General features: G+C 39.8%; 2 protein-coding genes across 2 annotated transcripts; both read left to right on the top strand.

Moving 5' to 3' along the window:
- Nucleotides 1-8269: 8269 nt before the first annotated feature.
- Nucleotides 8270-12258, top strand: LOC149381534 (Leucine-rich repeat protein kinase family protein). Its single transcript, XM_089630444.1, has 3 exons — nt 8270-8819; nt 9402-10730; nt 11331-12258. The coding sequence occupies exons 2-3, from the start codon at nt 9449-9451 to the stop codon at nt 11984-11986; spliced, it is 1938 nt and encodes a 645-aa protein (XP_089486570.1). The 5' UTR covers nt 8270-8819; nt 9402-9448; the 3' UTR covers nt 11987-12258.
- Nucleotides 12259-12578: 320 nt separating this feature from the next.
- Nucleotides 12579-13250, top strand: LOC149381535 (Late embryogenesis abundant (LEA) hydroxyproline-rich glycoprotein family). The gene has a single exon (XM_089601377.1). The coding sequence runs from the start codon at nt 12579-12581 to the stop codon at nt 13248-13250; it is 672 nt and encodes a 223-aa protein (XP_089457503.1).
- The last annotated feature ends 1399 nt before the right edge of the window (nt 13251-14649 follow it).

Raw genomic sequence — 14649 nt, forward strand, 5'->3', positions numbered from 1 at the left:
ATATACTGTTCACTGATGTAAATATGTAAAATAGAGATGAAAAATAGAGATGGATTGTGGATGGTCTTAAATTTGAGCCACAAATTCGACCTAATATAAAAAAAAAGGTTATTTGCTAAACAAATATCTTTCTAATATAATTTCTTGTTGTGCATAACAGTAGTAAGGTCTTCATAGGTAATGTCAATTAATTAAGCTCCACAATCCAACAGGTCTCACGTCTCACTCTCACCCACCGTAAAATCTCAACATGACTATGTAATTTTTAGCAAAAATTTTAAAATTAATACAGTTATACGTTGCGAAAAAATTCTGATAAAATACGAATTTAATACAATTTATATAACAACAAGGGGCGGCATGACACAAACATTATTATAATTTTCTTTTAAATGCGATGACTCAAATATTATAGTTCAAGAGATGGATTGATAGGCCATGTATCATAATAATATTTTTAAAGGGATGTGCATCCAAATTATGAACTTTTTAAAAACCAAAATCCACTTATTAGTTATTGGCCCTTTACCAGAGGGGACATGCTCAGAAAATGATCGAAAAAGGCTTGACACTTTAATAATCAGCACCTCTTTTTCTGATTAAAAAAAAAAAAAAAAAAAAAAAAAAAACACAGCACCTCTTTCAAATTTTGAATGAAATTCCGACTAAAAAGTATAAGTAAATAAATAAATGAATATGTGGCCATGAAAATCCAGCCATCTTCTTTGACTACAAAGCCACTTATTAGGTAGTAGTGGTTGTTACCAGAAGCTACAAGATGATCAAGGGCATGAATCATGATATTTTTCAAAACCTAACCAAACATCTAATTTAGGTGTGCGTGTGTGTGTGTTTTTTTTTTTTTTTTTTTTTGGGTGTGTAACAAAAGAAACAATATTTTTGACACAGAAAACACAAATAGTAACAACAATGTGTAACCAAACAAATGCAAATATTTTGGCGAAACAGTGGATAGAAATAAAATCTAAAACGCCATGCATTGCATGCATGCCAAATGTGAGCCTAAAGTATTATGTTTGTTTTTCATATTTGTCCAAAAATAATTGTCACTTTGATTTTGTCAAGACCTAGAAAAAAAAATAACATAGACAATAACCTATGGTTTATTCCGGTTTTTCGAAATGTATTATTATTATTATTTGGTGTCCTCGTACTATTGTATAATTTATCAAAACACATATAAAGAAATAACAATTACCCAACGTTCATCCCGGTCATCGGAACCAAAAGCTATTGAAAGTTCTGGTTTCGATGCCTTAATATTGTCTAGCGAAAGTTCCGCTACCGTTAATAATGGCATCGGAAGGCACACTTCTGACAGCGTGTCGGAAATGAAAGAAAGGTGTTGGAAGGTCTGACTTCCAATAGCTTCCATTAGAGCTTTTTTTTTTTTTAAATCTCAACCAATAGTATTATTTTAAAATTGATTTTTTTTATTTATTTTTATTATTAAAATCGGAAGTTAATGACATAAAACTTTTCATTAACCTTAACGAAAATACCACTTTCATTAGCACGAAATTCTAATACTATGCTTATTGGAAATACCATTTCCATTAAAGACTAGAAGGCACACTAATGGTGACGATAATTCCGTTAACTTCCGTTGTCCAAGATGACCCAACATCACTAAATATCAATTTATGTAGGAGAAAAACATCAATATATGTAATATTATATTCAATCATGACATTGTTATGCTATAGTGTGTGATAAAAAAAATAATATTATAATTATCGTTGATATGCCAAAAAAAACTCTCTTTATTTTTAAATTATTTTATGATTCAATATCAAAGACGGTAGGTCAACATTACTCCATTTTAATCGAGGAAATTCACCAATATCCACATTCTAATTTTCACCCAATTCCATCTCAATATTTAGAATTTAAAAGCAGTTCACATGTGGAAGATCGCGAATATATTTTAATTTTTTTCTTCTTTAATTGATATATTTTTTTAGAAAATTGCACGAAACTTCCATTAAAAATACAAAAAATTAGAAAAATAGCCAACTTAAACGTTTGATATTGCTAAATAGCCAAGGTTTGGTAAATATTAAGTAAATAGCCATAAATGGTGACGTGGCTTAATATGGCAGTGGCTATTTACTTGATATTTACGTTTGTAAATATATAAAAATGGCTATTTACCTACTATTTACCAAACCTTGGCTATTTAGCAATTCTCAACGTTTAAGTTGGCTATTTTGCTAAATTACCCTTAAAAATAAGGTATAAAATCCCCGAATACATGAAAAGAAATCTAACAACACGAATCATGGATTTATATTGGAGTGAACCTAACTCTAAATACATGTAATAGATCGTTTTGTGCAAGCTTCCGATAAATGGAAGAACGGATAGCACATTACAAATCGAGCATTCATAAAGCTCTTTCAAAATACCCAAATTGGATGGTGGAAAGATCCAGTCAACCGAGGTCTGATGACCATATGGAAGATAATTCTTTCGCTGACATAGACTAAAATCTAACATGAAATCCAAATCAGGATGAGGGATGAAGGCTAATCCATACATAAAAAAACAAGCCAAAAAATAACCAATAACAAAATAAAGAATTTGAGCAAAAAAAAAAAAAAAGTAGACTAGACAACAACCCAAATAACTGAGCAAGAAAATAAAAATGTCAAAATCCATGCCTACCACAATCGCTCCGCCCCACACTCCGGTACTCCTCGTATAGCACACCATCTCTGCCTCCAAGCCTCTTACCTCTTGTACTCCTCGCCTAGCACAATTGCACCGTCCTTGCAAAAATATTCTATGTGATGAACGCCAGAAGTGTTACACCACCGTACTTTGAGAAGCATTTATCAAGGTAACCCCGATCCGGATCTTGAAGTGAGCCATCAAATGCCTATCCACAGATGACTCCCTGCATCCAACAAGTGCGCATCCCTATACTCCTGAACCAGGGTTACAGATCGTGGCCAGTTGAGGCAACTTCCGGGGAGAACAAGCGCCACCACCAAGAGCCACCTAATGCAACCAATCTCTGTCACCATTGACAAATGCCCACTACTGAATAACTCCGGTACGAAGAAGAGAAGTGTTGTCGGAGAAGAAGCTGGAAAGGCTAAGAGATCTGAGAAAATAGAGACTCAAGAAGAAAAGCATAATGGTGGTAGATGTGGAAAAATAGTAATCTTCGCCCCTTCCCAAGTCGGAGCCACGTCGGACGCTCGTAATCTCGGGAGGGAGAGGCAGCGGCTAAATTATTAAGTGAAAACCCTAGGGTTTTTTTTTTCTCTTTTCCAAAGGTTCGATTTTGCAAAAAGTTATTGATGCCTCTTCTTTAATTAATATTGATACTCTTCGAACTTATTTGTTTAATAATTATATATTTTGTCCTTTTTCGTCATGAAATTATTATTAAAGTAAAATAATAACTGTTAAGGCATCATTTTCAATACCAGAAAATGACCTCTCCAAAAATAAAAACGATTTGTGGCGCAAATTCCGAGATGAAGCCACAATCAAGAGCACCACGGAGACCCAACTTGCCACACACCTTTTCGTTATAATGTTGTTTCTTACAGACGACAAAGATTGGATATCAACGAATCTCTTACGCTGTATTTACAATTGCGCCACCCAAATTGTAATTCCACTGAACATGCGACAAGTATGGCTAATGTTGTTTTCTTATCAGACGAAAAGTTCGCTGAGCAGATTAGATATGGCCGAAGTCCCTTGTACTCTATATTTACAAGCGCGCCACCCAAAATACAGTCGAGCCACCCAAATTGCAGTTCCACTGAAGAGAAGGCAAGTTCGGCGTGTAGATTAAAACTTGCAAGAATAATGAGGTTAAGCTGTTCTCTGATAGATAAACTGTTAATGCGATTTCTCGGATAACATTTGCGAGACACGTGTCGGGGTGCGAGCTTGCGACGTGTCTTGATCTTGTGTTGTAGGAGTCACATTTCCTCGGTTCTAAAAAAGGATTGTGACAACTTGCTGTCCTCTTGAGAGTCCTTCGGATTAGAGAATATCTTCTCGTTGCCTTCTTGGTTGTTCTTGTTGGATTCTTTGTCTTCTATTTGCTGTCTTTGTTAGGTAATCAGATCTTCAATCTTTCTCTTTTTCTTTTTCGTCGAGTCGGATCATCGGTCTTTATTTATGAGTTGAGAGAGTTCTAGGTTGAGAGAATTCTGAGTTGAGAGATGATTTTGAGTTGAGAGAATGACATGCTTTCTGGTTTGTACGAGTGAGCTATTTATAGGGTGTTAATCTCGGCGCTTGTTGCTTGGCGCTTGGTGCTTGTTGCTTGATTTTAGTCAATCATATTTATAGCCCGTTTGACTAAATTGTCCTTTTAACGTCGTTTTAGCAATTGAGATGTCGTTCTTACATAAGAAAAATGACGGTATAACATAAACTATATTTCATGAATTCCCATTACCTCTTTTTCGATGAGTTTCAGAGGGTTTTGAGAGATTTTCAACATTATAACTACCGAAATGCATATATCATTTTCTGGTCCGCGCCTAATTCATACTTCACTTTTAGGGTTTGAGCGTACATCTGTATTGCAACGGAGGCCAATATCACATTATATAGAGGTTAAATCGAATCTAATGGGCTAATCTAACTAACCACTCGAAGAACTCTTCATCAACTTTAAGCTGGAGTTTGATCTGGAGCTCGGAAATCCCTAGCTTTGTCGTCGGAGACAAAGCATTCTATTCTAATACTATATTTCTGCTGGTGGCGTTGCCTTTTCCATTTAAGTAACAACAAAAACAAAGAAGTCAAAAAGATAAGAACGAAAGATAAAAACTTGATCCCACAAAAACATAATCATCCAATGGAAGCAAGACTAGTGAATCCGTGTCTTAATTATTAATCGTATTCAAAATGGACAGATCATAGTGGTGTAACATTAATGTTGTAAATCAACGGTGCAACATTAAAATATTTGCCAATTTAAAAATACTTTTGAATTACAAAATCGGACCAAGAACCCAAAGCGAGGAAAAAGCATCATCAAATTATGTAACCCATCCATATAATCTATGAATCGTCATTAAACTCAAATCAATCAGTCATAAATTTGGGTTTATAGCTCAGAAGTTAAAAATGGTAACTGGAACATCAAGAATCCTAAAAAAACCTCTAAACTTACCTCTACTCGCCGAGGTAGACCATGGCAAAGACGACGAAGACAACAGAGCAACGCCGATAAGAAAGAAGACATGGAGAAACGAGCAACATTACGGTGGCGAGGAGAGAACAACGCGACGTAAAAAAAAACAAAGGAAGAAGGAGAAGAACGAGATAAATAGTATACTGATTTTTCCAACTAAAGGATAGGCTATGAAAAGAAAAGGAATCAAAGAAGTCCTACATGGGAAGCGAAGAAGATGAATTGGGTAGTGAAGATGATATATATAATATAATGAAAGAGTGTTTGGGTGAATGGTACTCACTTGGGCGAGGGGGCCAACCTAAGAGAGAAAACAATAAGCCATAATTATCGATCACAGGAAATCCACAAACATCCACATTCTATTTTCTACCCAATTGCATCCCAATAAGTGATGGAGCTATACTCTAAATTTAGGGGGAGCTAAAATGAATCTTTTTAGGCTAATTTGTAAAATTTTAGACTGAGAACGAAGAAAAATAATTAAACTTGGGTAAAATATATAATTATTTTTAGGGGGGCTTAAATCCCTGGTGGGCTTTAACTAGCTCCGTGTCCAATATTTAGAATTAAAAAACAATACGCATATGGAAGATGGTGAATATATTTGAAAACTCTGTAAACCATTGTACAATTAACACCCATATTGACTATTTTATTGACATGTTTGTTGTTGTCGAAGTATAATATTTTAAGTTTCATATATATGTTCCTTAGAAGAAATAATTTTTTTTTTCTAGTTTTTAGCTGGTCTGTTGTCAATGGTGTTTGGTATTTGTTTAGCCTATATTATTTTTTTTACATTTTTTGAGGGAATATATCAGTGACTAATTATTAGTCTCGAACAGTATACGCAACCAAATCAATCCTGAATACTATCAGATACAACCAACTCAGTCCCGGATGCCAACTATCAGAGACTAAAATATTGTCTCCTACGATTTGCTCCATTTTTCACTTTGAAGGGAATACATCCATGACCGAAAATTAGTCTCGAATACTATTAGTCCTGAATACTATTCGAGACAACCAAATCTGTCTCGAATGCCCGCAATCAGAGACCAAAAATTAGTCTCTACAAATTTGCGTCATTTTTACATTTTTGGAGGGAATATATCTGTGACTAATTATTAATCTCGAATAGTATATGCAACCAAATCAGTCCCGAATAATATCAGATACAACTAAATCAGTTCCGGATGCCAACTATCAGAGACTAAAAAATTGTCTCCTACGATTTGCTCCATTTTCATTTTAGAGGGAATACATCCGTGACCGACAATTAGTCTCTCCTAAAATTATGACCGGAGAAATATATATTTGTGACTAAATATTAGTCTCGAATAGTATACGCATGAAAATCATTCTCTAATAGCATCAGAGCCAGCATGATCAGTCTTTGATGCCCACTATCAAAGACTAATAAATCAGTCTCGGATACTGTAGTCTCTGATACCCTGTTTTCTTGTGTATGGTCTACATTACTATGATTGGTTTCGTGTCCCAGAGATAATCTACTCATCTTTCGGTTAGGAGTTTGAAATTTTATGTTGGCGTTTTTGAGGTACATGCCCTCGAACGTCTTTCCCCCACGATCATTGGTCCTCTAGCATTATGGTTCATCCTTCATCATCGAAGGGCATTGCAAAAGAGTCATTGAGCTGCTTGAAGTTTAGTGCAAACTATTTCCTGTTCGCCAAAAGTTCACACACGCTGATTAGACTTAGTTTTTCTTAATCATATTTATTTTGAGGTCTTATTATTCTTTGTTGGAAGATGGTTGATATTTGTACTTTTGGGTGTTATATTCATTATCTAATAGAAAAACCTCCCACTATTGTTATGAAAAAGTCTCATATTTGAAACAAATTAATTATATTTAGATAATATGAAAATTTCACTTTTAATATATATTAGCGTCGTAATCTTTGTTAATGTTTGAATTACCAATATAATTTTAACAATATTTTGTTCTTAGAGAGATGCTAAAGAAATGCAGGCCTTAGCAATTTTTCAAATTTGTTCTTCAGAAGTTATTTTAGAGTTTGGTCCAGTCGTCATTGAATCATAAAGGGAAAATATCAGGAGTATCTCTCGTGTTTAATCGAAATGCGAGATTTATCCCCTCTATTTTTAGAAATATCAGACATATTCCTTCAGTTTAATATAAATGACATATATCTCCCCTAAAAAATGTTATATTACAAATATCACCATGTTCGTTTATTTTTTACAAAAAAAATAATTTGAACTCCCCAAAATACCCCTAATAGAATAAATATTTATTTACTATTTTATTAAAAAAAATCAAAATCTCTCTTTATAAAAAAATCCTTAACTTTTTATAAAGAAATTTTTTAATTTAATTTTTTTTTGTATATGGAATAGAAAATAAAAAATTATTTCATTAAGGGTATTTAGGGGAGTTCAAATTATTTTTTTGTAAAAAATAAACGAAAAATGGTGATATTTGTAATATAACATTTTTTAAGGGATGTATATGTCATTTATATTAAACTGAAGGTATATGTCTGATATTTCTAGAAATAGAGGGGATAATTCTCGCATTTCGATTAAACACGAGGGATACTCATGATATTTTCCCAATTATAAATTGAAAAATCATCAAACCCAAAATTATCTAAGTTTTCACAAAATAAATTTTTAAAAAAATTCAAACAGTCGATATATTTTGAATTCTTCTTTTTAAAACCCATTATTGCATCATTTTCCCTCAAGACTATGGTCTTTGGTTGCACATAAAACATTACAAAAGAATTATCTTTTTTCTTCATTTAATTGGATCATCTTTTTTTTTTTTTTTCTAAAACAAATTTACTTGGATCATCTTGGTTTCTCTCAAGAGTGCATTATTCACAAAAAAATTAAAACAATTCTCCTAAAAAAACTAAAAGAAGGACAAGTTACAACTTCTAGGACAAAATAAAAATATAAATAAAAAGAAAAGCCAACGTAACCGGAACGAAATGATGAGCTGTATATTTAGTCATTTTTTCCTAATCTATATTTGTACCTTTTTCCTATGTGGGTGTGAAAATAACTAATAAAATATAGTCATTTTTGCATGTTCTCTCTCCCCATCGGTCAAGTCCAACAACACTCTCTCACGCAAATCTCTCTCACTACTGTGTCAGAGTCTCTCTCTCTCTCTCTCTCTCTCTCTCTCTCTCTCTCTCTAGTTTTTCACCTCTCAACCCAGAAAAAAAAAAACCCAACTGCCCATGAGGCCACGACTGAGTTGGTTTAATTAATTTTTTATTTTTCCCCATGTCAGAGCTCTCTATTCCATCGCTCATGTTTTGTCACTTAAACCTCTAATTAGTAATTAAAGAAGATCCACCACCTAATTCTAACTAAAGAAAGAGAGAAAAAAAGGAAGGAGAAGCAATTAGTACTTGAATTACTCGAGTTCAACCTCGTAGTCGTACTCTTTGAACCAACCAAGGCTGAGCACAGCTGTCAACTCAAATCCTCGGATCTGAAGCCTCTCTCGGCTCTCTTTCTTTTCTGCCAAAATGCCGTTTCGAAACCGCCTCGATTTCGGGCCCAATGTTGTCGAACTCGACCGCTCTTTGATGGATTCTCTCGCGTAGTTCGTTTACAGGTACGACTCGTTTCTTCGTCCTGGCTCTCTCTTCTGTGGCTTCAGTCGAGTTAGGTTGTCTCTGTAATGTGGTTTCTGAGGTTAGTAGATCTGGGTATTTGTTTTATTTTGTTTCGTTTTCTCACAAGTGTGCTGGTTAATTGAGATAAGTTCGTCTTCTGAGGATTCTGGTCAATGTGGTTGGATTTCTTGTCATATATGAACAATGCCGGTGTTTAGTCTCTCTAATTCAAGTGTTAGAAGTTTGAATTCCTTAACTTGAATTTTGGACTTCACTTTGTTAAGCTACTCTTTAGCTTTGCTCATTATCTTGCACAAGTTTCCCTGTTAGGGTGAGAGACTTTAGGCAGCTGCTGTTTTGATTAAAGTAACACGCCTTCCTTTTATATGCTTTTGGCGAAATGGGCTTCTCTGATTTATAATAGCTTTCCAAATTACGTGCACAGAGATTTTTTGATATCTCAAATGGTGTTGAACACACATGACAAATTACTCAGAGGGCTCTACTCTTTGAACATTTATTGCAATTCAATTCTTGCAATCACTCCAACACTACTGTTGTCTTATTCTTTTGCCAAACAGACACACCAGTCGTATTTATTCTTTCCCCCAAAAAAAGAAAGCTCGCCATGAAGTTCGGTTCAACTGCATTGCTTAGCTCCCTGGTTTTCACAGCCGTCGTTCTTCACTCGGTGATCGCGGACCTGAACTCCGACAAGCAAGCCCTCCTAGACTTCGCCGCCTCAGTCCCGCACCGCCGGAACCTCCGGTGGGACCCGGCCACGCCGGTCTGCTCATCCTGGCTCGGAGTCACCTGCACCGACGACAACGACCGGGTTCTCTCTCTCCGCCTCCCCGGAGTCGGGCTCGTGGGCCCGATCCCGGCCCAAACCCTCGGCAAGCTCGACGGCCTCGCAATCCTCAGCCTCCGCTCCAACCTCCTCAGCGGAAATCTCCCCGCCGATATCGCCTCGCTCCCAAAGCTCCGGCTCCTCTACCTCCAACACAACAACTTCTCCGGCGAGATTCCCTCCTCTCTCTCCCCCGCGCTCACCGTCCTCGACCTCTCCTACAACTCCTTCGCCGGAGATATTCCCCGGACGCTGAAGAATCTGACCGACCTGACGGGCTTAAACCTCGCAAACAACTCCCTCGCCGGACCCATCCCCGAGCTCAGCCCCGGCATCAAGCACCTCAACCTCAGCTACAACAGCCTCAACGGCTCGGTCCCGCCGCCTCTCCGAAAATTCCCCGGCTCCTCGTTCGTCGGAAACTCGGCCCTGTGCGGGCCGCCCCTCGGAGCCTGCTCCTCCGTCGCCACTGTTTCGCCTCCTTCCTCCGACCACGTAATGCCCGCCATTCCTCGGGGAGAGGATCGGAAGAGGAAGCTTCCGCGGTGGGCCGTGATCGCCATCGCGGCCGGAGCGTCGGCGGTTCTACTAGCTCTGGCGGTGCTCCTCGTCCTCTGCTGCTGCTTCTGCAAGAAGAAGAAGAAGAGAGGCGAAGCGGAGGAGAAGAAGAAGAAGGCGAAATCGGTGGTGGGAGAGAAGCCTCGGGAGGGGTTTGGGAGCGGGGTTCAAGAGGCGGAGAAGAACAAGCTGGTGTTCTTTGAGGGTTGCTCGTTCAACTTCGACTTGGAGGACTTGCTGAGAGCTTCAGCGGAGGTGTTGGGGAAAGGGAGCTACGGGACGGCGTACAAGGCCATACTCGAGGAAGCCACCACGGTGGTCGTGAAGAGGCTCAAGGAGGTCGTCGTCACCAAAAAGGACTTTGACCATCACATGGAAACCGTCGGCCGCGTCGGACACCACCCAAACGTCATGCCCCTCCGCGCTTACTACTACTCCAAAGACGAGAAGCTTCTCGTCTACGACTACGTCCCTCGCGGAAGCCTCTCCGCTCTCTTGCACGGTAAACCCTTCTTCTATCATCTTCAAATGTAACATATTTTCGAGAAACTAATCAAAGCAATAATCTAACTCTAACAACACCGAATCAAAGTTAGACACTTTTGGGTTTTTGGGTTAGATTTTGTTTTGATTAGATAAGTCATATAAGTTCGTTAGCATCAAATAAATTATTTAGTGACTAGATTCTATCATTTTTTTTTTTTTTTTAATCAGAGTAATTTTTCTACGAAAACTGTACAAAATCAATACCTATCAGAGTAATCAGCAAAACTTGTGAAAAAACTGCCCAACTTGTAAGAAGAAGCTTGGAAAAAATGTCTCCAAATTTACATAAAGTGACCCTATTTGTATTGCTGCTAATCAAACTCTAATAACAACACTGAATCAAATTTAGACACTTTGGGTTTTTAGGTTAGGTTTTGTTTTGATTAGATAAGTCATATTAGTTTGTTAGCATCGAATAAATGATATAGCTACTAAATTCTATCAACTTTTTTTTTACTTAATAAGATGAGAGTATATTCACTACTAAAAGTGCAGCAAAAACTGGCCAACTTGTTACATAAGTAACCTCTTTTTGGTGCGATTTTGACCGACACAGGGAACAGAGGAGCAGGAAGGACCGCGCTAGACTGGGAGACGCGAGTAAAGATCGCATTGCACACGGCCAAGGGGCTGGCCCACATCCACAGGATGGGAGGGCCGAAGTTCAGCCACGGAAACGTCAAAGCCACCAACGTCCTCCTCCTCCCCGACAACGACGCCTGCGTCTCCGACTTCGGCCTCAGCCCCCTCATGACCGCCGCCGCCACGTCATCGTCCACGTCGTCGGCGGCGGCGGCGGGGTACCGGGCCCCGGAGGTGGTGGAGGCACGCAAGTACTCCCACAAGTCGGACGTGTACAGCTTCGGGGTGGTGCTGCTGGAGATGCTGACGGGGAAGGCGCCGCAGATGTCGCCGGGGCGGGACGAGGCGGCGGCGGTGGACCTGCCGCGGTGGGTGCAGTCGGTGGTGAGGGAGGAGTGGACGGCGGAGGTGTTCGACGTGGAGCTCATGAGGTACAATGACATCGAGGAAGAGATGGTGCAGATGCTCCAGATCGCCATGGCTTGCGTCGCCAAGCTCCCCGACGCCCGCCCCACCATGGATGAGGTCGTTCGCATGATCGATGATCTCAGGCACAACAACGACTCCGATAATCGCCCTTCTTCCGAGGAGAATGTTAAGTCCAAGGACTCCAATCCCCAAACTCCTTGAACTTTTCGTTGCTTCCCTATGACTTCCTTTGCTTTTGTTGCTTTCTTTTTAAGTGTCAATTTGTCTAATTTTTTTTTAAATTTTTTTTATGGGGGGTTTTAGTGTCATTATATTTTGACCTTCATTAGGTGTTTCTTTGATGATTTGGTGTAATTTGTGACATAATGAATCAATTCATTTCGTTATTTTTCTGGACCGCCTGAAAATTTTGAAAATGTCCGGTCTGGTTTAAACTGTAAACAGCTCTTTGTAATTAATGACAAATAGATTTGTGAAGAAAAAAAAAATACAAATAAAAGTGGGTATTATTGACCGACTAATCAAAATTTAAAAGATAAAATTTGAATATGAAGTCAAAATAAAAGGTTTTCAGTTTTCCCGGATGATAAGATTTGAAGGCTTTAATTAGGCGGCAGAAATAGAGTCTTCTGGTATTTGAGAAATCGTCTCAGATAGAATCACAGCAAATAGTGGAGCCAAAAATAGGAAACGGTTGTGTAACGATCTCCCAGGCCCAAAATTAAGCAAAAATGTCAAAGGCAAGCATGGAAGCCAACAAACCACAGCTCCCAGAACTCCCCTTCCTCCGGCAATGGCGGCGTCCACGGCCAGCGCCGACAGCCTCTCCGTAGAGCCTCCGTCTTCACCGAGGTTCAATCCTCCGCGCCGCGTCAACTTCTCGGAGCTCCCGCCGAAGCACCGCGCCGAGCGGTGCCGACCGGTGTGCCTGGCGATCGTGGCCTGGGCGTGCCTCGCCGCCTTCGCCTGCGTCCTCGTGGTCCTCCTCCTCGGCGTCCTCCTCGCCGCGCTCCTCCACTCAGGGCTGCCGGAGATCGGCGTCCGCGGCGTCCGGTACGCGCTCCTCGACCTCTCGGGCGGGACCGTCACCGCCGCGGCGGACTTCGCGCTGGAGTTCGACAACCGAAATGACCGGACTGTCCTCGAGTTCGGGCCTCTGGCGCTGGAGGCCTCGGTGGGCCGGGTCGGCCTTGGCCGGGCCCGGGTCGACGGCTTTTCGCAGCCGGCCCGTAACTCGACGGTCGTCACGGCCTCCACGTCGGTGCGCGGGGCCGCCGCGGATGCCGAGGACGCCGAGGATATTAGGGCGGGTCCCATCGTCGTCGTGCTGAAGGGACACGTGGCGTTCTGCTGGGGGAGGATCAAGTTCAGGAATGTCCCCGTGCTGATCACGTGCAGCGCTGTCGTGGCCGACGACCGTCGGCCTCGTAAGTCTCCTTGTAATGTTAGGATTATTCCTGTGTGACTCTATTTGTTTTGTAAATCTACTTTACCACGTCATCAACGACGCATTTTTTTCCTTTTGCTATTGGCTAGGACTTTATATATTTATTTAAACGGAAGGAAATTTTATGTTTGCATGGATTCAAAACATTAGTGTTCATTTTGGCTAAATTAAAGGGATTTCGAAGGTGAACAAGTAAATTATATTTGAAATTTGACGGTTCTATTGTATATTAAGATGTACAAAAAAATGTTATATCCTTCATACGAAATAAATATATGACATGTCATGAAATGTTGAAAATAATGTCTAGATCGTTCAATCCTTGTCATAGGATATAAAGTGTGATTGAAAGTGAAATGAAGTTGCCTCTCCGATGGCGGCGGAGGAAAAAATTCTGTGTACGCCATTGGGTTGTCCACGTCATATTCCTCCTCCACGGCATCGACGTTGTCCACGTCATCTTTGCCGTGCTCGGTCGCGGCCACGAGAAATCCCACATATGTCCCAACAGATCTGCAATCCCCTTCTTCTTCCTCCCCATCTTTGACTTCTCCTCCAACTGCCATGCCACCATGGCCGCCACCACCGATGAGGATTCGACGATGACGAGTCTCTCCTTGACAAAAACTCTGTCGACGCCGGACGAGGGAATCGACACCATCATGGGTGACCTCGCTGCTGCTAATGATGATTAATTCCTAACCGCCGCGGGCGGCAAGGGCTAGAGAAGTTAATCACGAGAGAGAATAGATTTTTTTTAATATTTTGAAAAAAAAAGAGAAAAAAATAACTAAGAGAGTATTTTTGTATGAAAACAATTCGCTCTTCGCCATGAACTAATAGAACGGTAGATTTTGGGTTTTTCTTGAATTTGGGAAGACCACTTGTTTTTATGAATATTAGTGTCAAATTCCCTAAAAAAATATATATATACTTAACTTTATGAAGAAAATTGATAAAAACAAAACGCTTTGTCATCAAGAAGTATGTGGCGATTAATAAGGTGGAAAAAAAAAAAAAAACTCTGCTTCACCTTTTTAAAGTGCCACTTCCTTCCCGGTGATCGGCGCCGGCATCGGTTGGCTCTAACCGAGAAGGAGATGGTAAATCTTCATCATGTTCTTCATGAAAGCTTGCCTAGCTATATCTCTCGTATCCGTAGATCTCTACCGTGGATTCTAGGCGTCATCGATCTTCCTCCGCCATTATACGATAGAGAAGTTTCAATATCTTCATCGGCGCAAGAAGTAGTTCCTTGTCAACGATGGTGTCGGCCTATTCCTCTCGACGTCACCAAGGTATAGATTGGGTGTTTTTTATTTGGGTATGATTAAGTTAGTCTTAATTTATTTTATGAAAGCAAATTGAGCTGCCACGTGTTTATAAAAGATTATGGCTTACTCCACTCATTACATTA

The sequence above is a fragment of the Urtica dioica genome, chromosome 11, assembly GCF_054948205.1.
Source record: "Urtica dioica subsp. dioica isolate 48M chromosome 11, U.dioica_male_clone48M_v1_H2, whole genome shotgun sequence".
Taxonomy (NCBI): domain Eukaryota; kingdom Viridiplantae; phylum Streptophyta; class Magnoliopsida; order Rosales; family Urticaceae; genus Urtica; species Urtica dioica.